General features: G+C 44.2%; 1 protein-coding gene across 4 annotated transcripts in view; it reads left to right on the forward strand.

Moving 5' to 3' along the window:
• Positions 1–19,864, forward strand: part of PLEKHM3 (pleckstrin homology domain containing M3) — a 168,184-nt gene extending 148,320 nt beyond the window's left edge. The window contains exons 8-9 of one of the 4 annotated variants that reach the window (XR_005837584.1): positions 15,287–15,378; positions 15,880–16,271. Coding sequence is in view for 3 of the 4 variants with exons in the window: in XM_008687434.2 (XP_008685656.1) it covers positions 18,458–18,635 (178 nt within the window). In the remaining variant the exon portion in view is untranslated. Of the gene's footprint in view, positions 1–4,749; positions 8,634–15,286; positions 16,273–18,457 lie in introns of those variants that run through there. The other 3 variants (XM_008687434.2, XM_040641349.1, XM_040641364.1) reach the window with 3 other exon arrangements.
• The last annotated feature ends 5,156 nt before the right edge of the window (positions 19,865–25,020 follow it).

Genomic DNA, 25,020 nt, shown 5'->3' on the forward strand with positions numbered 1-25,020 from the left:
CTCTTCTGTTAAAAAAAGAAAGAAAGAAAGAAATCAAGTTGCAGATTTAAAACATGTCCATAAAGATGTGCTGAATAAATAAATGTGATAAAAATAAATGTGAATAGTGGGGTAATTTTTAATATTTACATGTAACTGAAATCTTTATAGGTAAAGTAATATGATATCTGGTATTTGCTTCAAAATAATCTGATGGCAAAAAATAATAATCTGATGGTGGGAGAGAGGGAATAGATAGAAATGAAAGATAATTGTTGAAGCTAGGTGATAGGTACACAGGGGTTTATTATACTATTCTCTCTACTTTTGAATATGTTTGAAATTTTCCATAATAAGACATGTTTAAAAATCTATAAGTAAAAATCTTAGATATATTTAGTGAATTCGTCAGCACATATCCTTGACCACCTTGCTAAAGTCAGCACCTCTGTGTCCTCAGAAATATACTTAATATCCCTTTAGATTCAAATATCATTTGAACAGCGTAATTACAACTCGGTAAAAAGACATTCCACAAGTGTTGGAACTATCCATTCTTTGAATATATGATGTCTTGAGCATCCTGTGTTTGTGTGTTGCGCTGGGCTCCGGACACACAGTGAACGTGGCATGCTCCTCACCCACCAGTAGTTGGCAGTCTCCACGACGAGACACTGAGCCATTAGGCAGTTGTGGTGAAGTGTTGGAGGAGCCACAGTCTAGGGGGTGGACCTGGAGCTCCAAGAAGGGGCATCGTCCATAGGAGTCATGGACATCATAGGTGAAATAGCAGTTCCACAATTTCTAAAACTGTTAGACAGCTCTGTGTTGAACTCTAAAGCACTGCTCTGTGTACTTCAGTATTAGAATATACTCGGTTTTAACGTGCTTATTTGATTACGACCATGTGTCAAACACTGGTCAGCTCTTGAGACTTTCTTTTCCTTTTTGAATTAATTGTTAGGCAGGAGGAAGCTGCATGAATATGTCACTTAAAAATATAGCCCTAGTATTAATTTCTAGAACACTGTCTCTGGCAGACCGAGACAAAGTGTTGGGGTTGTAGGGACATGGCACTAATACGTACCAGTACTGCGGCCAGCAATTTACATATCTCATCATGTCATTCTTAGGCCAGTCCTCTGATGGAATACTGTCTCCTCCGTTTAATAATGGGGAAGCCTAGGTTCAGAGGAGGCAATGAACTTGACCCAAGAGATAAGGCCAAAACTGGAACCCAGATACATCTGACTCTAAAATCCATGCTTCTTCCATTATCCATCACGATTTCTTCTGTACCTATAGTCTTCAAACAATTTTTGCAGTATATAAAAGACATGTGAAGAAATTGTGTCCCTCTGTCATTAAAGAAGCCTACCCCCAGACTGTTATTTTGAATTCTCCCTATATGTACCCTCCTGAAAGTTTTTACACTTGGAACAGTAGGCCAGAGTAGATTAGGGTGGGGGAAAGATGCGCCTTTCTTTGGTAAAATGGCCCAGGGGCTGTGGCAGGGGCTGTGGGGAGCTCCCTCCTCTGCACATTGTTAGGCAGGTCACGAGGCCCAGGGGTGCCTGTGGGAGCTGACAGTGTGCCTTACTCAGGCCGAGTAGGCAGACCCCTGTTTGCTGCTCTATCGCCTCCCCCCATTCAGACGATAATGCCCACAGTTCTACATTGAGGTAGTCTTTCTTCCTCAACACAAATTAATTACATACCTCTCTCTGATTTAAGTAGGAAAACACTAAAATCCAAATTACAGGATTTTAAATACAATAGTAAGATCCAGAATCACAGACCTTAAGCCTAATCCAACATTTACTCTCCTAGAAAAAGGAAAGCACAGCTTTCAGAGAGATAGACATTCTGTTAAAACAGCAATAAAATTCCACATCCCTAAAGAAAGAGAAATGACCAAAAATACCCTCCTTGATTGAGAATAAGAAATAAAAGCTCTAACTTCTGAATTACAAATCAGAAGAGTAGACTGATACCACTCTAAGACTTAAGGGAAAGCAATGACTATAAAAGCAAAAAAAGTCACATATATCCACAAAGTGACCCAGGACTTAGGTTTTTTTTTTTTTAAACCCTCAAATTGCCTCCTATCCAGCTTTCTTTCTGACATCTGTACATATCACTAATCTTCTCTTGCTATTAAAGACATAATGCTGTAAAGAGACCATCCTGCTGCACACATTTGTGTGAAGATGCCATTCCTGAATCTTGAAATGCTTCCAGATCGCAAGTACATAAATACTTCATGTTAAAAACACTCAGCGTGCATTTTAACATGAAACTTACAAGATATACCAACTATCATAAATCAGTTCCGTCCTTTCTGTCTGATCCATTTGGCTTTGTTAATTTTTTCATGTGACATACAAATCATCCCCACAAGTTTTCCAATATGGAAAATATTGCATTTCAAGACTTTATGACCCCTATACCACTTGGGGCCATATTTAGATGTAGGTATACTATAAGAAGATTATACTTAACACTGAATCTGGTGTGTTTCATATAGTAGGCATTCCATAAATAGTTATTATTTGGTTCGGCTCTCCCTAGTATATCATGTGCATTCACTAAGGACACCGACAGTTTTTTAAATAAACTGATTAGTTAAGAAAATTCAAAATACTTGCACCATCTGAAATAGAGAAAGATAGTTTATGATCTCGCTCGTACGTTAAATCCAAAAAAAACAAACTCATAGATACAGGGTTGTGGTTGTCAGAGGCGGGGGGAAGGTGGTCAAAAGGTAAAAACTTCTAATTATAAGATGAATAAGTTCTGGGGATGTAATGTACAGCATGGTGACTAAAGATAACAGTACTATAGCATATATTTTGAAAGTTGCTAAGAGAGTGGTAGAGCCTGAAAGTTCTCATCATAAGAAAAAAATGTTTAACTACATGAGGTGATGGATGTTAACTAAACATTGAGGTCATCATTTCGCAGTATATACACTTACCGACTCGTTGTGTTGTACACCTGAAACTAATACAATGTTACATTTCAATTATATCTCAATAAAACTGGGGGAAATACTTGCAAAGATAAAGGAGCATCGTGAAAGTCTGAATTCACTACTTTATATGGAAGCTTTATCTGTAAAGTTGAAGCAGCTGACCTGCTGTTGAAAGTATTTCTGTGGCGTGAGCATCGGCCTGCCCAGGTCCCAGACATTCACTTGCCCCAGGGAAGGCATCCAAGGGGGTTGTTCTTCCTGTTGAGGGGGGAGGCCATTTGCAGCTCAATGGTTACTGTTCTAAAAGGGTTCTGTGGTTTTTGAAGCACTAGGGTTTGGAGAAGCAGATTGAGTACAACTTGCCAGTTTTTCTTTGTGTACAGTGGTTGATCACTCCCTCCCCTCCTCCAAGAAATAACGATTGCACTCAGAGCCTTGAACTTATCAACACCAAACTCTTACCAGTTGAGTTAACATACTCTGACACCATGTCCAATTTGCACACATTTCAAGAACATTTCCTACATATGTCTACTGAGAATGAACACTGGCCTCATAGAAAAATCCATAGCAAGTGAGTCTCTAACAGGGCCTCTCCTCTTTTTCATTTTAAAAACCGATTTTGTTAGGTTAACTTACAGAAAAAGAAGGCCTCCGAAAGAACTCAGTCCAAGCCCCGTTGCTTTCATCCATCTGGCCAGATTTCAGAAAGGCCCAGCTTGTACTGAAGAACACAGAGGCTCCTCCCAGCACCCTCGTGAATTGGTCTTTGTCATTTTACATTTCATGGCAATCCATACAACCCTGTCCCTGAGGACCTCAACTTGTTGGGGCCTGGACTTTGGTCTTTGCCTTGGCACTTTCTACCCTTCCTGAGGCTTCATGCACACACGAAGTTTCCAATAGCTAATTGTCGTCAAACCTTATAAAGGTTTGTTTAAAAGAGAGAAAGCAACTGCTTTATGATAAAGTATAGAGTTACTTCTAGCCCTCGAAAATGCTGGGATGCATGGTTTTTCTCAGCACAACTTGAGCAGTCCACGAAGGGCTGTGTGTTCTGTGCCCTCACGCCCTTTGATTTGTCCCTGGAGGATAAACGCGGAGATGGCTTTGCCCGAAGTTGTCGCTTACTTAGGTGCCTAGAAAATCACCAAACCCTAGATTTGCCAGCAACCTTACAGAGGCTCTTCCCTTTTTCAAGGAGCCAGTTACAGTTTGTCATTTCTTGAAAGAGAGTTTCATGTTTAGGCAGGAATTTTTTGGCAGGGGTTAGGGAGTAGAACAAAACTCCGGAGGAGAACGAGAGAGAAGCACTGCCCAGAAGCTGGTCTTTCCTTGTGGCTTCCTATTTGTTCAGGCTTCGTTTTTGTCCGTCCTTGCACAAACAGACTGAATACCTGGATTATGCCCTCATCTGGACTCAAATACACATACATTACATACCCTTTTCTCACTAATCAGCCTGACACATTCCTTTGTTGGTAAATGGTTCCAAAACAAACACTGTCAGCGCACCTAATTAGCAGGGCTGGGGGCTGCGCTTGGCAGTCCTGTTACATCCTGTTCAACAATGGAGAACAACAGCCTTGGCGCGGTCGGGCTTAAGGGAGGGAACAGCTCCCCCCAACGCGTAGACACTTTCTTAATGATATTTCCTTTCTGTGGCTTTTCTTGGGAAGCAGCCACTCCGTGCGGATTGTGATGAGGTGTGGCATTCCTGAAACAGCTAGAGAAAGTTGGGTCTCCTCTTCCCAGGTACCTGTGCTCCAGCTGCTTACCGTCCGTTCCTCTCTCAGGTGTTGACGCAGAGCAGAGTGAGGAACTTTCTCCACGTCCTCTAACACTGATGATGGCGGACGAGATCCCTGCCTGTGTCCTAGTATCATAAATTAACAGAGATGGAAAGGCCTGTGGAGAGCATTCGGACATTTGCGGGGTAGAAAAACTCAAGCCCGGCATATGCTCGCAGGTTTTGGGAGTGGCAGAAACAGAGTGGCGACTTTTCAAGATGCAGTTCTACTCTTAGGCTATATGACTGCCTGCTCTTAAATGTTATTTATTGTGTCAGTGAAGGTTTTCCTTGATTTAAAAAAAAAAAAAAAAAACCTCAAACACAATGCTAGGTTTTTTGGCTTTTAAACTTTGGTCAAAGAGTAACTTGGTAAATAACATTTCCCCTTGGCCCGATGGCTCCTATATTCACATGTCAAAGTGTTTCAGAACGTCTGCTAACACAGACGAGACTTCTGTGAAACCCTCAGGCCTGACCCGACCTTTAGGCCATTAAGCCACTTTATAAATACAGTGCATTTATAAACATAGTCCTCGCCGGTGAGGCTGCTGCCATTGTTTTTTGAAGCCACTTGGTCACTTGAATAGATGGCTGTCATCTCCGCCTAGACACATTTCTTACCAAGCTTCTTGTTAGGTACCTGGTTAATACTATGTGATCATCTTATCGCTAAGCATTTCAGACACCCTAATTTTTTGTTGATTAGAGGGGGTAATGTTCATCATTGTTTAACTCACGCTATAATTTTCTAACTATAAAACTGATGTGCATTATAGAAAATTTGAAAAGTACACCAAAAGTATAAAGAAGAAAATTCTCCATGCATATGTATGCATGTTTACTTTTTAGTAAAATTGACAATATATTGAATACATAGTTTTATATGCAGCTTTTTATCACATCGTATCAGAATAAGTTTATAGATAAACTTTTATTGGTGGCTACGTTAACAGGAAAAAAATTTTATTGGTTCTAAAATCATTAAGATCCATTTAAAAAGTAGAGGAGACTAGTCCACAGAAAGGTCACTGGAGTAGGAATACAGAGGTTTAGATGTTATCCCTGACTCTGCCACTGATTTGCTGTGTGACCTTTGACAAGCCACCCTCCACCTCTGGGTTTGCCTGCCCGGTACAGGACACTGTTTTTAAGCTCTTATTGACAGAGAAGTTAGAACTTGACTCCATTCTGCTTCGCATTCTATATTAGTCTGTTTGCTAGTTTGTCATGATGTTTTCAGCGAGGTTGACTATTTTTGATACAATTTACCTATAGGGATTAAGATATAAATGCAAACTGTGATTCAGTCTATCATTTTGAAATAATGTCAGCTCCACGAGGAAATGGACTTTTTTCTATTTTGCTCACTGCTCAATTATCTGCATTTAGAACAGCACATAGTAAATGCTCAATAAATAATTCATGAAGAGTTTGCTTTTAGTTTTTCAAATCTGTCCTTTTCCACGTATTTATTCTCTTTTATTTCAAATGACTTTTAAACTAATTTCAAGGAAACTGTCTACTTCAATGCAGACATTACCAAGACATATGACTTCATTGAATGATAGCTAGCATTACATCATATGTTAGGGATAGATATATTTTTCTGGCCCAATGAAAACTTTCATGTCAAAAACTTGAGTCTTGCTAAGCTACTCAGATAATTTAATTTTCAAAACAGCTTTCTGGTCATGTTTTAGTGTGTGTTTTTTCCTTCGCCATGCGACTGTAAATAAGTAACCTGAATACACAATAGGGGAGAGGAGTGTTTACCTTTCCATACAAAAAGTGTTGACTCTTCATTCAGCCTGAGCAGTGTGTTCTGAAATGAACTGTTTTATGCTTTAGAATTACAAAAGGTACAATAGTAAATTGGTTTTGTCAGTATATGTTTTTGATATTGTGACACTTTTTCCACCTAATTATGGGAGTACAGATAGCAAGATCTTGTTAAACTTGTCTTTTAAAAATCCTTTTTTTTGTTTTTATTTTGGCATCTAATGTATATTATCATGTCTTTGTTAAACCTCTTCAGTATTCTGAATATTAAACCACTCAATGGTGCATCAGGAAATATCGGCATGTGCTATCCATAGCTATCATTAATCATCATCTTCCAGTTCCTGATGCTTTCAAAGCACTTAAGATAGAGAAAAGGCAGCCTACAGATGTTCGTTCTCTGCCACAGTCGCCGCTTGGACTCAATTATGTCTACATATCGTAGAACTTCTGTAGAGTCAGAGAGGAGCTTAGCAGTCATCTGCCCATCACTCCCACCCCCTGACACATACCCCTCCCTTCACCCCTCCCTAGGGAAGCCCGCATCCCCACCCAACACCACAGCCGTAGCTCCTGGGAGATGCAGGCTGTTGAATTCCAGTAGAGTCCCCTTTCTGCCTCTCCTTGTCCTCACAGCACGAGCCTAAAATTTGAGGGAATGCACAAACTAACCTTAGGAGGGCAAAAGACTATACCATGTACCCTTAACTAGTCTCACTTCTGGTGATGGTTGGTGGTAGGATGGTGAAGGAGAGGTTCTCAACAAAAATAATGGGAAGAATTTTGTAAACTTTTGATGAGAAAACAGGAAAAGATAGCATTTAAAAAGTAGTCATTGCTGTGAAAAACAGAAATGTGGGAATTTCCTTTCATAAAACCAATAATAGACTGACTTGCAAGTCATGCACCAGTGGCTGATTCAAAGACAACATTGGAAGCCACTAGCTTGAGCTGACTTGACTTAAACTGAAAAATCTAGATTGGCTTTGAGAGGTGGGAAGCTGAAATATATTAAAGCCCTCTTTTAAGAGGAGTTAACACTTTTTTTCTGGAAAGAATCCTTGATGGCAGAGAGAAAGGAAATTTAAATTAAAAACTTAGCTGGAAAGCAGCTTACATCAATGATTTGAAAGAAAAATTTCAGAATTGAGAATGAAAAGAGATAAGCAGATTTTCCTTGGCAGTGGGGAAGATGTGGGGGCAGGATGGCAGGGCAGGGTGGAAGGAGGGCAATAGTGAGGCCTGAGGTAACCTCAGGGGGAACATGGTTTTCATACAATGCTTGAAAGAGGCACCAGCCAAGGGACTTAGGGACAGAAATGAATGTCAAAGCCGCAGGCAATAAAGATGACTTTTCCTTCCTCAGCTTCCCTGACAATGTGGTGAAGGTCTCCTGTTTAAAAGAGAGAAACCTATCCAGGGGAACCTTAACATTTAGAAAGCAGTACTTAACCCTTCTCCCACCTCACCCAACCCCACCCACAAGGTTCATACTTCAGTTTTTCTCCCTGAGGGGTCTAGAGAGCTTACCCAGGCCACCACTCAGAGAAATGAAAGAGAAAAGGCTTAGTTATTAGTTAGCATAGAACTCTGCTAACCAGACCTAAGCTAAAGGCTCCCATCGGCTTTCCCCAGTGAGCGGCTGTGTTACTGCCTTTGCGTTTCCTTTACTGATAGACTAGCGTCTAGCCTTCTCTACCCTATTCCTGTCTCAGGAGTATACATGCTCAAAGACGGAGCATTTTCAGTGACTTCAAGATGTCTTACATGTCTGCTTATTGCTTGTGTACATAGATAGCTTAGCTAGTTTTCGTAGTAAGATGGTCAGTTCTATCCAATTTTTACTCATATGCAGAGTAAAAATGTTCTAAATAATGTTCCTCACTGAATGAAAGGGACTGTTAAAACATGCATTGTTCTTCACGTTTTCCTTTTGTTCAATAACGTATACCATGTTTTAAGTATTGCCGTTATTTTTCCAAGATAATACATCTCAGTTCATGCAAAGTAGGATAATTTTAATTAAAGAGTGTATACATTATTAAACAATTGTATCATGTTTCCTAATTTTATAAACATGTAAACAGTCTATTAGTTTACCTTACCAAATTTATACAATGCCTTTATCACTACATAAAGATGAAAAAAATCAAAAAGTCAAATACCTAAAGCCAGATTAGCCCTTAACCACCTGAGATGTTTATACAGGTGCATTTCATTTTAGATAAACCTTATAAATTATACTATAAATTTTAAAAAATTAGTTGATTATATACATTTCAAAAATTTTTTTATTTAACATTCAGATGGGTGGCAGTAAACTTTCCTAATATATTCAATATAGAATTTGACCTCTTAAGTTGTTTACATGAAGGGAGACTGTTTTCATTAGATATAAAAATGTACTATATACTACGCAGTACAGTGCTGGCATGGGAACAGACAGATCAACGGAACATGATTTCAGAAAGTACGCAAATAGACCCAAGTAATATGGGAATTTAGTACACGATAAAGGTGCCCAGCAAATTAGCAAAACAAAAGATGGAACATTCCTTAAAAGAAACTGGGAACTAGACAGCCATTTGGAGAAAGAAAAATAATACCGCATTTTGCCATACTCTTTACATCCCAATCAATTCCAGATGGATCAAATATTTTGATGCAAAAATAAAACCCATAAAGTGCTAGAAGAAAAGATGGGTGAATATTGTTATAATCTTAAGTGGGGAAGGTCTTTCTAAGCTTGAGACAAACCCAGAAGCCATGGAAGCAAAATGCTTTTAAAATATATTTTTAAGAAGTTAAATGCTTAAAGTTCTGTAAAGACAGACGTAAACAGGAAACTTGGAGAGATATTTTTAACACATTTAACAAAGTATTAATTAATTTCCTGAATATAAAAAATCTTTAAAACTCAGTAAGTAAAAGTCATTAGACAATGAACTAATTCATTGAAAAAAACATTCAAGTGGCCAATATCTGAATAGCTTAATATCGCTTCTAATTAAAGAAAGTAAAATGAGGTTTTTACCTATCAGCTATGAGAAAATATTAAAGATATGAACTGCAAAGCCCAATATAAAAACATTAATTAATAGCACTTTTCATTTTCATTTTGCAAAGTCCGTATTTTTGTTCTAAATATTTACAACAGTCCTGTCTAATGTGTTTGCCCTGCTGTCTTTGGAGACAACTGGCCTAGAACGGCAGTTTTCAGATTTTCATATTCATCAAATTCTCTGGAGGGCTTGTTGAAACACAGATTGCCAGGTCCCACCCTAGAATTTATGATGCAGTAAGCCTGGAGTGGCACCCGATAATTTTCATTTCTAACAAATTCTCTGGTGATGCTGGACTAGCTGGTCCTGGAACTCCACTTTGAAAACCACTGGCCTAGAACACATTGAGTATTAGAAAATTATGTGATATCATCTCGTTAAGACAATTGCATTGGTGAGAGGAGACAAATTAGAGGAACAGTCTAAAGTAACGACAAAACACTTTGGGTCTTTCATTTGAATGTCTTTCTCCTTCTAAATTTATATCACTAACTTATTCCTAAGCAATCAATCACGTTGTTCATAAATTTAGAAATGGTTTCCCTTCTGAATTTTTTGCATTGTACGCATCCCCCAAAATGTCTTCTATTTTGGCTCCATTAGGAGTCTTAGTACTTTGAGGAACTGATGCATAAGATGTTAAATAGAGTAAATCCCATTCAGAGTCTTAGGTACAGCTCATCCTTATAAATTATTATTTCTTTTAAAGAGGCTTACTTCAAAAACTTGACAGTTAAATTTTTTAGTTTTACATAAAAAAGGTGGACTGGTGAATCAGTGGAAGTCCATATATAAGGTAAGATTTTTTTTTAATCTACATTAACCAAATATTATATTCACTACCTTTGTCTTAGAAGTAGTAAGACATTGCTAAACGTTTCTTGGGTTCTTAGGTGTGTTGAACTACTTCAGAAATTTTTACAGAAAGCCACTGTTTTTATTTATGGTTCTCTAATGGCTACAATTATAATATTGTTCTAGCTTTTTCTGGAAATTATAGAAAATTCTTAAATTTTCCTGCAGTTTCTTTACTTTCTCCAATATTAAACAAGATTTTCCTAAAGTAATCCCAAGAAGAGATGGAAATTTGTTGAGAATTATATTAACTGCCAGGTGAACCATAAAAAAAAAAAAAGAAAGAAAAGTATCAGAAATATTAGTTTTTTCCTATGCCCAAATAACTATTTCACTCAGATCAAATCTATTAAGATTTCATATATATATACATATATATGTATATATATATGCAGAGTATTAATGAGTTCTTGTCACCATCCACAAATTAGCAAGAAGCATTTATTAGGCATTGGCATTAAAGATAATGTGATTTACCGCTCCCAATGGGATAGCAAAATTAACAAATGAATTAATTAACCCTTGTTTACATTCTCTTTCAAAGCCAAGATTTTAAGTAAAGCTTTTGTCAACGCTATTAACTGAGCTTGGTTTACAAACTAAAAGTGCAAGACTTGTGAAAGCCAAAGGCTTTGTGGTCTGCAATCAGGGAAAAACTCTTCCTTAATTAATTCTGGGGATTAAAAGGTAAATAAAAAGATCACTGCAGGGCATACCAATTGTTCTTCCCATGATCTGAGCCAGATTTCAAGTCAGAAGACGACAATCAAGGTCAGAGTCAATCACACACTTACCAGTTTAGGGACCCAAGAAGCCACCAGTTACTTTATTTCATTATCTCATTTCATTTTATCCATTTACTGACTGACTGACTTACTAAAAATGGGAAAACAAATAGTACCCAGCTCAGAGAAGTATTATAAGGATAATTTCTATAAAAACAGGGTCAAAAGGCGTACAGACGTTGCCTAATTCAAATGTCCAATATTGATCTGGCTATATTTGCATTTACCGTCTAGAACTATTGGAATAGCTTTACACATTAGCACATACACACCTAAATCTGCCAGACATTTGGCCAAAGAGCTAGATCTTTTCCAGTCTCGTACAGTTCCAGTCAAACCATGTGGAGACCTTTTGGCCCCCCACCCCCCTACCCCCAGCCAAAAAAGGAAAACACACACACACACACACACACACACAATGAATAATCCCAAATGCAGTCCATTTCTCACTCTGCGTGGAGCCACACAGTTCCGTAATCCAACATTTCCAGACCCTTTGGTCTCTTCCTCCCTGTTCCACTTGCTTCCCCTGGGGTGCAGGAGAGGGGCATCTGGAGTGTGGGTTTCTAGTAATCCTGGCTCAAGGCTTCACCAGAAGTGGTGCTCCAGGCAGAGTGCAAAACCGACTGTCCCCAGCCATCAGCACATTACTGAAATTGTGTGTAACGTTTCTTCATTTTAACCCTATTGCCCCACGAAAGAAAGAATCCATTCAACTGTATCATATTTAACTCATTTGACCTTAGAATATTTAGTAACATGCTCTGGGTGTTCTTCTAAACAGCATACGTACCTGTGTACATACAGTAAGTTCCTACATTACACATGCGTACATACGCAGGCATACACCTTATGTGATTTCCTATTTAAGCAAATTATAAGTTATTGGCTTATATTCACTCACTCACACGGTAACAGGAGAAAACACCAACCCAAAACATTAAAATAACCAGGCCCCCATAACCACCTCCCTTAGCTAAGAGATTTCAATAATCATCTTGGTTTCTTGGAAAAACCAGTAATAGCTAGTGGCTCCGTGGGGCACCTTCCATAGTAGCCATGTGCCTGCCCGCACTCGAATGCCTGCTCGCGTGCACGGATTTCTGCACCCCACCCTAGCTGCTGTGGGCTCTGCAGACTGGAAATCAGCCAAAGCTCTGCCCTGCTCTGCAGGCCTGTCCTTCCACTTGTCAGAGATCCAGCCAAACTCAAGGCTGAATTTCAATCTAATGAAATATCTGAGGTCATTGCCTGAGCCAAAAATAAAAATGCAGCAGAAGAATCCAACAGGAGCAAAGCAGAAGCATTTCGGTGACCTCAACTTGGGGCAGGGGCCTTTCGCAGCTTCCTGTGACCTGCCTGTGTGCAGCTAGAATCTGGAAGACACAGACAAAGCCATCGAGCCTGTCTCTAATTGGTCTCACATCATCAGCATTCCAGAACAGGAAACTGTCTGCAGCCAGGAATTCTTGCCGCACTGCCATATTTGAGAAGCAGACCTTTTCCCTTGCACATATGTACTCCTGTCAGTTCGCAGCAAGTCGTTTTCTTGGTTTTGAGAGCTGGACTAAGAACATCGTATCTGTGGCAATTAGATTTCCAGGGCATGAACCTCTCCGTCACCTGCCATAGGTCAGTAAGCTAATGTTTGGGTCAAAGACTGTTCATAAAATGCATAGTCTCATGTGATGGGGCCTTTACTAAGAGAATGAGATCTGCATTGCCCCCCCACCCACAATGGTGGAGCTGTGTCCCCACGCCGAGCCCCAGGAAGGGGACCATGGACAGGTCGTGGCACTGCCCCCTAGAGCTTACAAAGAAACAGACCTAGAGTTCCTTCTTCCTCATCCCACATCACATGGTGTGTGCATTGCTGATATGCATAGGGTTGCATCCAGTGTGGCTGTCCCAGTGGTTAAAACACAGAATTTCTTCCACATAGGACCCCCAAAATAAAGATCCCACAACACTGAACCATTCTAGGTTTTTTCTTGGGGAGAGAGGGTGCTGATGAGGGTTGGAAAAGTCCTTAGAAAGGAATCCTTAATGTTTAATTGACATGTTCTGAGAAAAAGGCAGAGTCAGCTCCTTTTGGCCAAATTCCTGATAACCAAAGCTGTATGTACTAGTCTGTAAGCTATTTCATGGTTTGATTAACCAATGCAAATAAAATTTAAAGTAATGCTCTTCACTTTAAGGGTCCTCCCATTTAGTCCCAGCTTGTCAGTTCGAGACTTTCCAAGGAGTGGCCAGCAAGGCTGTATTCCCACATATCCATCCACAGACTTGGGGGCAAGAAAATGCGGAAAGAGAAGGGTAAAACCCAGGGTAGGCTTTCTCTGCCCCCCCCCCCCCCTTGCACAAAATCTGCAAGTTAGAAGGAACCTTAGATAATCCGACCTTTCCTTTTCCTTCTGCGGAGAGTGAGAGGTTCAGGGATGAAGTAACTTACCCAAGGTCCCAGGGACAGTGGGGCCAACCCAGGCCAAGAACTCAGGGCTCCTCACTCCAGTTGAGCCCTCCTCTCTGCAGTAAGCGGCCTTGTTCATATTTTCTGGTCTCCTTTTCATTGTAGATGTTGCTGAAACCTAACTGCTTCCCAGTTACATAAAAGCAATTTATTTTCTGGGGCAAGTATAAGTCTTTGGTTTAGATTTGCTAGATGGCCTACATAGGACATGAAGAAGTAAAGAACACCACAGAGAAACAGCCCAGATGTTCTTGGCCAAAGAGCAGATACATGCAACTGAGGGTCAACCACCAAGATGGCTTTTGAGGAAGACGAAAAAATCAGAGTGAGTTGATAGAAAGTTAAGGGTTACTAAGCAATGCACAGAATTGTGTCATGGGTATTGACTTCCTATATGATGTTCTAAATTAATTTTCAAAAGCACAGGATGGATAGTGCCTGTGAGTTTCAGCTATTTTAACCAAATGATGTATTAAAATATATATATTTGTGAAAATGAAATAAGTAACACTATGTTGGACCTTATTGGTTGGTACAAGCCAGCAGCTGACACTTGGAAATTCCACGGAGGGAGGGCACTGTTTAAGTACCCCCTGGGTACTCCCTCCATGATGCCTTCTCCAGATAGATTAGGTCAATGGCTCTCAACCGGGACGATCTCCCTGCCCCTCCCAGGGGACATTTGGACTTTCGGCAGTGTCTGGAGACACCATTGGTTGTCACAACTTGGGGGGAGGGATTGTGACCAGCATCCGGCAGGTAGAGGCCAGCGATGCTGCCGAACATCTTGCAGCGCACGGGGCAGCCCCCCACAGCAGACAACTCTCTGGCCCCAGATGCCAGTAGTGCCGAGGTTGAGATCCCTGGATTCAGGGCAGCAGTGGACGTTTTCAGGCAAAACCCATTGGACGGCTTTGGTCAACAGCAAATATGTCTCCCTGCAGTTGCGTTCTCTGGGTCTTTGTTCTCTGTGGTGTACAGCAACAACCGAAAGGCAACGACACTGCTGACTCCTGGGAGCGGGGAGCTCAGAAATGAAGATGAAACTGGCGGGCTTTCATTTGATTTATCACTCGGGAACACTGAAGGACATTTCTCTTTCATTATCTGCTGCAATTTTCTACATGGATGATTGCATTGGTAGACTTACCTTATATATAAGATATGTTCCTGAAAAGTTGTTTGTAAAGTCGTATTTTAAATACAGTCAGGAAATTCATTAAACACTAAGGAGCCAGTGAACTCTTTTAAAGTGAAAGGGCCTTTTAAATAGAGTCCTATTCTCAAAGAGGAACATGCCTATATGTTGCATTTTTTAATGCAAATACTTTAGTTTTCCTACACATTTTTCTTACAGAGCTCCATAACTTTTATGTAAGAAACAGTTTCTCTGCCTCCTTCCCTTTCCTGACCTTATTCTTTTCATTTAAAAAAAAAAAATCAGGGGGAAAGTTAACAATAGACTCTCTGAATTTGGGAAGGTCATTGATCAGTCTGTCCATTATACAGTTCAAAAGATGACTGCTGGCTTACAAATGGTTAGAAAATAGGACTTGGTTACATTCTGAAATCATTAATTTTTTATCTCAGACTTTTTTTCAGTTACTGACCTTTGGCTAGAAGAGCAGGTGTACTCAGCCGCTCGGTCGCCCCGTGAGTGTTTGTTGCACCAGAAATACCCAGTAAGACTCAACCTCTTTACCGAAGCACAGTGTGGGGGTGTGGGGGAGGCTGGTATCAGCAGAGATAAGGGAGTGGTCCTGAAGGAACCCCATGGTTTTCTTCTTATCAATCATTGCCCTAGGGCAACATCCCTAGGTGTATAAATCACTAACTCAGCAGGTCAAAGGGGGCAGGAAGGAGGAAATTTATTTGATAAGGCTACCATTCGTGTCACTTCAGTGATAGGAGGGTAAGAGGTGTGACCCAGGGAGGACAAAGCCATTGCCACTGGGGAGGAGCCGGCCCAGACCAGAGGCCCAAGAACACCTGAGTCTAACCTTCATCCCCCTGGAAGGAGGGAGGGACCGAGGGCGGGGAGCTGCTAGAGAAGATTCTACTACGTTGACTGTCCCAACCAGTGTGGCTCCAGCATCAAGAAGGCGGATGCTAGAGTCACCATGAACGGTGGTGTCTCACTCACCTGCTCATTCCACATATGATCACCCATTTTCGTCCCACAGAACCCTGGTGAGTAGGAAGAAGGTCACTGTGAGCAGCATTTTACAAATGAGGAGACCAGAGCACCAGGAAAGTCAGTGACTTGCCCAAGATAACGCAAAGAAAGGGTTGTGATTGGAATAGGAGTCTTCTGACTGGAAGCCCTTCATTTCCATCCAGGATGGCGCATTCCCCTCACTCAGATGACCGGGCTTCAGTAGGAAGCCCTCCTGGGCTGTCAGGAGTCCGGGGTTCTAGTCACAACCTGTCTAACTCACTGTGTCCTCATGAGACAATCGCTAGCCTTCTTAGAATCTCAGTCTTGGGACGCCTGGGTGGCTCCGTTGTTTGGGCGTCTGCGTTTGGCTCAGATCATGATCCCAGGGGCCTAGGATCGAGCCCCGCATCAGGCTTCCTGCTCAGCGCCGAGTCTGCTTCTCCCTCTGCCCTTCACCCCGCTCATGCTCTCTCTCTCTCTCAAATAAATAAAATCTTTAAAAAAAGATTTTTTTAAAAAGAGAATCCCAGTCTTCTTATCTGTGACATGAGGGGGTTGATCAAGATGTCCTCAGGTCACGGTGGTGACACAGGTGCAGTCAGACTGCAGGAAGCGTCTCCGGAAGACACGGGGAGGCAGCTGTTCACCCTGGAAGGAGCAGCGTTAGCTGTATTCCTGTGCGGGGAGCTCTGCTACGCGCTGTGTCATTGCCTCTGAGCCTCACAAGACGTCTCTGAGGGGTATGTTAAGAGAAGGCGACTGAAGCTCAGAGAGGTGAAGTGACTTACTCCAGGTCACTGTCACAGACTGCTCAGGCTGTCCTACAGAATCCTGCAGACCACGGGGCTCAAACAACAGGTATTTATTTTTCACGGTTCCGGAAGCTGGGAGTCCCAGCTGAAGATGCAGCAGGGCTTGGTTTCTGGTGAGAGCTCCCTGGCTTGCAGATGGCCGGCCACCTTCTTGCCGTGCTCGTCCCATGGCCTTTCCTCTGGGTACATGCAGTGAGGGAGGACGAGAGAGAGCTCTCTGATGTCTCTTCTTAGAAGGACACTAATCCTGTCAGATCAGGACCCACTCTATGACCTGATTTAACCTTAATTACTTCCTAAAGCCCCTATCTCCAAACGCACTGTCACTGGGGATTGGGCTTCAACATAGGAATTTGGTGGCAGGGTGCTGGGGGGGCGGTGTTGGACACACACTTCAGTCCGTAACAGTTATGCAGCCGGGAAGTGATTTGAAGGTGGGATTTGAAGTCAGGCCATGTCACCGGATGCCTGCTTTCATAACTAGCACTGTTTTACTTGCCCAGAGAGCTGAGCTTGGGCAGGGACTGCCGGGTACAGGGAAGCTTCTGTCTTTTGGTCTCTCAGCTGATCAATACGCCCTTCCTCCCCTCCCCACCCCACCCCACCCCGCTCCCAGTGTCTCTCGCTCCCTGGGTACAAAGGTGGGTGTGAGGAACCTCCTCTCACCAAACTTTCTGAATCCTGAATGGTGCCTCGGCTAAGTCAGTGACACACTAGGGAACGATGCCCTGAAGCCCGTCCTCTGCGCAGGACTGAACCCCAAGGTACTAGAGGAAAAGCAGCGGCAGCACAAGCTGAGCCCTGAGGACTGCCTGCTGCAGAGTCGTCTTTGAACCCAGCCTAGAGCTGGACCCTCCAGGGGCTGTTGCTGGTTGAGCTCATTCCCTGGGCTCCCGAGATGAGGGAAGAGTTGCTTGTCCCTCCGGAGTGGAAGGAAGGGCACCGTAATCCATGCTGGCCAGCCACCTCCTGGAGCAGCCATAGTTGTGCTTGTCAGTTACTCGTTATTAAAGACTTTGCAGTAAAAACAAGCCGCTTGGACTCCTGCACAGGCTTCCAGCAAGCCAGACAACAAACTAGTCATGCACCTGGAATGCCTCCTCTCTATAAATTACAGTATCTGCGTGTTTTCTTCAAAAACTATTCTCTTCCCCACTTTCTCATGCTTTACTGTTCCCACTTGTGTTAGAAAGGCAGGCTTACAATGGTGGGGTTTTCCTAATTTTAAAAAACTCAGAAGGACCATAGACCTGAGGATATTCAGAGAATGAAAATGTATCATTTTATCTTTCCAAACTGATAAATGAAGGCAGGGAGTAACAGGCACCCACTTACCCCACATTTACAGAAGTGGGGAGCTGCATTTTCACTTCAGTCACCCCGGGGTTGTCTCTGGTGTTCAGAGCGCTTGCAGTCAGTGAAACACCTCACTCCCATTCTGTCACTTCACCCTAGAGCCAGTGGAGGGGAAACTAACACACACAGCTTGCAGAGCTCTGCCCGTTGTCAGCCCGATCCCACCCTTGCTAGTTGACTGCTCACCCCTCTCCACTGTAAGCTGTGAGCCTCGCCCCAGCCAGTTCCAATCAGAAAAAAATTTTTTTTTTATTTTTTTCAAGTGAAATTCAACCTTGAGTGTCTTGGAAAAGGGAAGAGCCCATTTCTATGAGTCATCTCTCTTCCCGGTGGCAGGGCTACCCGGAATAAATGCTGTCCTCTGAGCTGCACAGAGGCCTCTGGACTTCGGGTCACTTCCGCCTTGTTCACTGTCTCCGTGGTTGGCTTTTGCAGGTGTGAAAGCTGTGGAGCTGTTTTCCATTCCGAATGCAAAGAGAAGTCGGTCCCCTGCCCGAGGTGTGTCCGCCGAGAGCTGCAGAAGAAGCAGAAGTCTTTCTGGCGGAGGCTGAACATGGACGAGAGCGTGGAGGAGGCCTGCAACATGTTCGAGCTGTCCTACCAGAACACCTGAGTCAGCAGGGGCCCGAGGCCAGGGCCTGACCTCTCGCTGGTGCAGCCGCGGCGGCGTCCTCGCGAGCCAGTGCGACCCCTTTGGAGGAAGAGTAGGTGTCCTCGTCCGCTAGCTGTAGATCTGTACTTGCATCCGTAGCCACACATCCCGGTGCACCCCGTGCGCATGTTCTGTGTCAGTCGCTGTCCAAAAGGTCCGTGTCGCCTCCGTGGCTCAGAACAACTACCAGTAGCTGGATGCGCTTAGCCATGAACTTCAGCAGCTCGCTCCCAAGCAAAACGTGGTGTACACACCGTGCTTTATCATTCAGACTTTTTTTCCTTTTTTTTTTTTTTTTTTTTTTTTTTTGGCTCTGGGGCCATTTTATTACACAGGACACAGGAGGGAGCATTTCCTACAGAACCACAGAACTTCGGGTTATTTTTGTGTTATTTATTTTTAGCCTTCGCAGAGGCCGAGGTAACTGAGGCAAGCTCTCATCGTCGTTTGTTTCATCTGAACACAGGAACGACGCCTGGCTCGCTCCAGGACCCCGTGTCCCTGACGCCGTCACCTCCGTTTCTACCACACGGGTGGGGATCACCTGAGCCGGGCCGAGGGGCTCAGAGATGAGGCGTGCGAGCTCCCTCTGACAGAAAGCATGCGCCCCTGATTTATGAGGAGAGCTCCTCCTGGTTTGGAGGTTGATCTCGGGTCTTTTCCTGAGGAAAAAAGACCCCTGAGACGGTGCCCGCACGTGTCGTCTGTTGGCTGGTACGAATCCCAGCGCCGCCTCCGGACGCGGCGTCCCCACCGTAGTGACTGAGAGCACGGCTTTCTGAAGAGCCGTCCTCCCGGGCTTTCGTGGGGAATATTGATGCTTTTGCGGCGGTGCCGGCCCGAGGACGTCTGCGACGGTGGTTGGACGCGTCGGCTCGGAGACGGGTGACCGGATGGCGCGCGCGTTCGCCAGCCGCCCTTCAGTTTCTCCTCACAGACTCCGTGCAGGCGTTGCCTCCCGACTTCTACATGCTGCATTTCCCATTGTTCTTCACGGCACTTTCATTTGGACCTTTAATTTGTCAATGTAACCACTTCCACCTTCACAGTTTTAAGATTGTTCACAAAATCAAAGTACCACGGGACTTCAGAACACCACGCTAGACTCTTAAGAAAATACCAGACTTACACATGTAAGTAATGAATTCAAGGTGATAATGCTGTTTAAATAAATCTACACACACACAGTTGCCACCTTGAAGCGAAACCGAGCGTGCTAAAGTCGTGTCCTAGGAAGAGCAAACAGGGTGAACTGCTCGCCACTCGGCCGAGCAGTGGGTCCCCACCGCGGCGCCCCCAGGGGAGCCGTGGTTGTGACCAAAGTGTCAGGTAGGACGGCGCGGGAAGCCATGGCTCCGGTCCTCCCGCCGGAACTCTCCAGAGCAGAGATACCCTGATACTGGAGCAGTTTTCAGCAGGCGACGTGAGAAGACTGTTTCCCCGAGCAGACGCCCCCAGTGCCCCGCCGGTGTGGTAGCTTCACTGCTGTTAGGGTCTAGAGCGCCAGTGGCTCACAAAGTACAGGGAACATTGAACCCCATCGCCACCGCCCCACACCCCTTGCTCCCTCCAGACCCTAACTCTTGATCCCGCCATCCATTTGGCGGCGAGACACTTCAGACAGGCTGGCGCAGACTGCCAGCTCCTTGGGCCCCGGACCACACGCTTCATTTCTCTTCCGATTCTCCAGCAGCTGTAACCAAGGGCGTACAAACTTGCTAAAAGGCCAAGGCCCCCTTCGCGAGGAGGCTTGACGGAGCCTTTTCTTCTTGGAAAAACAGGTTGACTTTTCCCCCACCCCAGCTGTAGAGAACGTTGCACACAAAAGATAAAGGGTGGAAAATCTCAAACAAGCACTTGGCAAACAGGCAAACAAATTTGATCCTCTCCTTTTTCCTCCCCTTCGTGAAACACAGTATTTATATTTTCCAGCCTCAGAGAAGATAGCAGAACATGATCTTTCACAAGAGAATTCTAGACCTGCTTATTATAAAACAGATGTGCTCCGATGGCAAAGTGCCTTCTCCCTCCGCCCCCAGCTCCCTGTCACCGTAGCTTACTTCTGCCTTCGCCGTAATTAATGTGTCCGTGATCCCCACTGTCAGCAAGGCCGTCCCCAGCACACTGCGCTCGGGCCCTGAAGTGCAGACCCCCTCCTCCCCGTCCAGCACGTTTGCTCTACGTATAGAATTTCCCGTCCCGCCTCACAGGCACCTAGCGCCCGACCTGCCGAGGGGGGGAGATTCTGGATCCCTGTTCTAAAGACCTTTGTCTTCACGGGTGCCCTGCTAAATACTGTCCTCCCCTGGGGACTCCTAAGGAGAACCTTCTACCTGCGTCACTTTCTGCTTCTTTTCAAAAGGGGAAAAGAGAGAGAGAGAGAGAGAGGTACTATCGCCATGGGCTACCCAGAAGCAGGATTACATCCCGGCCGCTTCTGTTTTCTCTCCCTTTTGTACGCCCCTGACAGCCTGGCTGGTGCCGCCCGCCGGCCTACACAGCACGCAGCCACCACCACCAAAATCTGAAAGGACAGAGTGGAGCCAGCTTAGGAATTGGGTCTGTCATGAAAAATTCAAAATTGCTGTTTTCCAGCCCAGAACGCCTTAGAGCACATGAACGCCCTTACTGTTTTCCACCCAAACAAATGACTTGGTGCACTGTTAGGTAATTGTTCCACTGCTTAGAAACTGTCGAAACAAAAGCAGATCCGTGGATTACCACCTCCCTAAGACCAAGCTAATACCTGCTTTCCCTCACATTCCCTTTCTCATCCCATATTAAATATCTCGCACATAGAACACACGAGAAAATGGCCAATTAATCTCCTAGAGCTGGCGGCCGACTCGGGAACCTCTTTTCACTTGAAAGGCCCATTCCCCGGTGGATCACTGGAGGAAATCCCTCCTCACGGTGCCAGAAACTCGTGTGTGAGACCGTCCAACCCTGGTAAAATGTTGGCATCTAACCCTGCAGTAGAGAAGCCAGCTCCCGAAATAGACCTGAGTTGCGCCACTGCAGGAAGGCCACAAAGTACTTCAAAAGCAGCGAACTGGAATCGCATCGTGTTCTTTCCAGGGCTGATTTTCCCCAAAGTTGAAAGCCTCTTTATATGAAAACCACGTCAACGCTCGTCATCCCCCTTTGCTTCCCTGCCTTCCAGGGGACTGTATTATCGTTCTTTTCCTATCTGTAGTACTAAAGGGTGATGTCGTTCGGAGCTTTCACGCTTGATTCGCTGAGAGTAATCGCTTTTCGAGTCTACTGGTCGAGGCCTCCACCAAAAAGGGAATATCAGTAGCGCTGGGGATTTGCAGTTTCCAACTAACTCAGCGGTATTTTGGACTCCTGCAAAGGGACTGGGCCATGACTTCCGGCCGCCCGAGAACCCTGGTGTTGACCTCACTCTGGCTGCCACAGTCAGCCTTTGCAAAGCTAGAGTGAGTCCACTTTGCTGAGGTCTGGCCTCTGTTGTGGTTGCTGCGTGGGTACCCAATGAACACTGACACTGGACGGTGTCTCCCTGTGCCTCCTTGAAAAGGCTTGGCTTCCAGACCCATGGGTTTGTTCTCTACCCGTTGGCCAAAAAAGGCCACGTATAGATCACTGGATCAGGTCGCCCTGGGTGCCACACTGGCCTCTTCCTGCAAGGAGAGGCGTTATCTGAGGGAGCCAAGATACATTTTGCTCCTAACTTAGGGGGAAGACAATGCTCCTGGTCGTAAATTTGGGCAGAATTATTCATCTCCGCCACTCTGCTGCACTTTATTGAGATGACTGGATTAGGAAGGCAATCTTCAACTCTTATTGTAATACTGCCCAGAATCAATACACAGGTTTTGTTCTGTTTACTTTTCCCAGTAAAGAGCAATGCATACAATTTCCCCCTTATTTCTTGAATTTTCTGTCTCGATACTCTTCTTGCTGTAAGATAATGTCAGAAACTAGAGAATTTGGGGTGAAACACAAAGAAATGAACACTCTCTCCTTGGCATGAATTGAGTCCATAGAGGTACTATCTGTTTCCGTTTCCTTGGTACTCGTTCACCACTGATACTTGTCAACAACCTGTTAGCGTGCTGTGTACCTTGGACCGTTCTAACCCCGCGTCTAGGAGAACTCACCGCCCTAGGTTGAGGCCGGTGGTGGGTGAATAAGCCCTGCTCAGTTCATTTAAGCCGACAAGCGTTGCTTTCTGTCATGAGGCACAGTCAAGTCCTAGCACCCAGCAATTCCCAATGGTAGACAATTCTAATTTCATTGTATTCAGACCCTCTGACTCGAAGGGTTTTCTTTGGTGTGTCCTAGTGGGTGCACACCAAGGTCAAGTCTAAGTCACTTAAACTCTAGGTAAAAGTCGGAAGTGTGGAATGCCCCCCTCAGCACAACCGTGGTTGTCAGGGATTTTATTTAAAACGGGTTCCCGGTGATCGTATTACGGGGCACTTTCCTCGTCAAGTGGTTCAACTTGAGGAAAGGGACATCTATTTCGCTTTCGTTCCTCCCGGTGGAAAGAGAAGCCACCTTGTTAGAAAGATGGAACGAAGCCACAGTGGGAGATTCAGGCGTCTACAGTGACTCTTAGCGCGGTGAAGACTCCCTCCTGGCCAGAGCACTCTAGACCAGCCTCTCCCCTCCCCTTGATCTTCCTTGCCCTCCTCCCGAGCCGAGCTGGGGTCAGGCCTCCAGGCCAGACAGCCTCTGGGAGCCAGCGCTCGGCCTCCGTGCTGGGCTTCCCACCTGTCTTCCCCGTAGGAGTGCCTTACAGTACTGCCTCGTGCTTCTAGTCTCCTCCCGGACCCACTGGAAGCTTGCAGGGCCCTTTGCCTGAATGCAGATCACTTTGCTTCTTCCCTGCTGGCCACTCTCTCTACAGATGCGCTCGGAACCCGCACAGTCCTCAGCGTGGCAGACCTTTCACCTTTGTTTAAACTGCTGCCTTAACCTCTCCAGGGAAGGAGTCCTTTGGGGAACGCGCTGTTAAAGTAGAATGGTAGAAACATGGGCTTCTCAGCTCCGGGGACACTTACACCAGGAAATACAAAAGACACAACCACATAATGTTTTTTGTTTGTTTGTTTTAAAGATTATTTATTTATTTATTTGACAGAGATAGAGACAGCCAGCGAGAGAGGGAACACAAGCAGGGGGAGTGGGAGAGGAAGAAGCAGGCTCATAGCGGAAGAGCCTGATGTGGGGCTCGATCCCGGAACGCCGGGATCACGCCCTGAGCCGAAGGCAGATGCTTAACCGCTGTGCCACCCAGGAGCCCCTCACAACCACATAATGTTTTAACTTTGTTTTACGCTGGTTTTTTTTTTTTTTTAATCACTCTTTTTATTTGTTTGCTTGCCTGCTTTCATTAACCAAACTCAGGGGAACGTATGTCATGATGTCACCAAGGCTAACGAGTAGAGGAATTAAACCAGTTCTCCAGATTTCAATCTGTAAAGTCAGTAGTGACCTTAGCCTTTCTTCAGGTTAAAAAATTACACAAACACAGAATTTTCTTTTCTTTTACTGTATAAAGGTTTTCTTTTTTACTTCACCACCTGTTTTCCAAGTAGGAAGTGGGAAGCCTCTTGGACACATTGTGATAAAAATGTTTCTGGGCGGCGTGGGCTGTCCACTGAGCTATTAAATTCAGCTTTTGCCGCTGGAGGCCTAGGTTCTGATTTCGGTCACCTGCCACAATCTTATTTTGAATAGCCAGAAGCCTACCATACAAGATTTGGGGGGCTGGGGGGAAATCTGTCTTTAAGGAACAATAAAAGGAGGAAAAATGTTTAGTTTGCAAACGAAGAGCCTTGAACGTGGTGCAGAAGAGTTCTGTTCCACTCATTCCTCGGCTCCTGGGTCAGTTCTGTGTTGTTTTCCCTTAGTTCTGCTCGTGCAGTACAGAATCAACTACAGTTCTGGGTCTGGGCTATTCTATCACTCTGTGTCGAGCTATTTGAAATAGCTAATGCGCTAACACACACACACGCACACACACACACACACACACACATATATGTTGTTTCTGTTTTCTGGAATTTATTGCCTTTTATTTTGGCATAACTTATCCATACCTTTGTTTATATCATTTTTAAATATCAGTAACTGTAATAATATAAGATGAAGTTGTGTTGTTGACAAGAGCCCTCATTTTTATGGTCATCTGTCAAATAATTTACGTGCACCAGTTCCTAATGTATAAAGTTCTCTCTCAATAAACAATACAGAAAGTACTTTCTGTTCTTATAACAGCTTCATTCAAATACCGTTTTCACAGGGGAGGTGAAAGCCCAAGATGAGCTCTGGATGTTAATTCAAAGTCAAGAGTTAAGCTTTATGGAAAGTGAGC

This window comes from Ursus maritimus, unplaced genomic scaffold (genome assembly GCF_017311325.1).
Source record: "Ursus maritimus isolate PB19 unplaced genomic scaffold, ASM1731132v1 scaffold_1, whole genome shotgun sequence".
Lineage (NCBI taxonomy): Eukaryota > Metazoa > Chordata > Mammalia > Carnivora > Ursidae > Ursus > Ursus maritimus.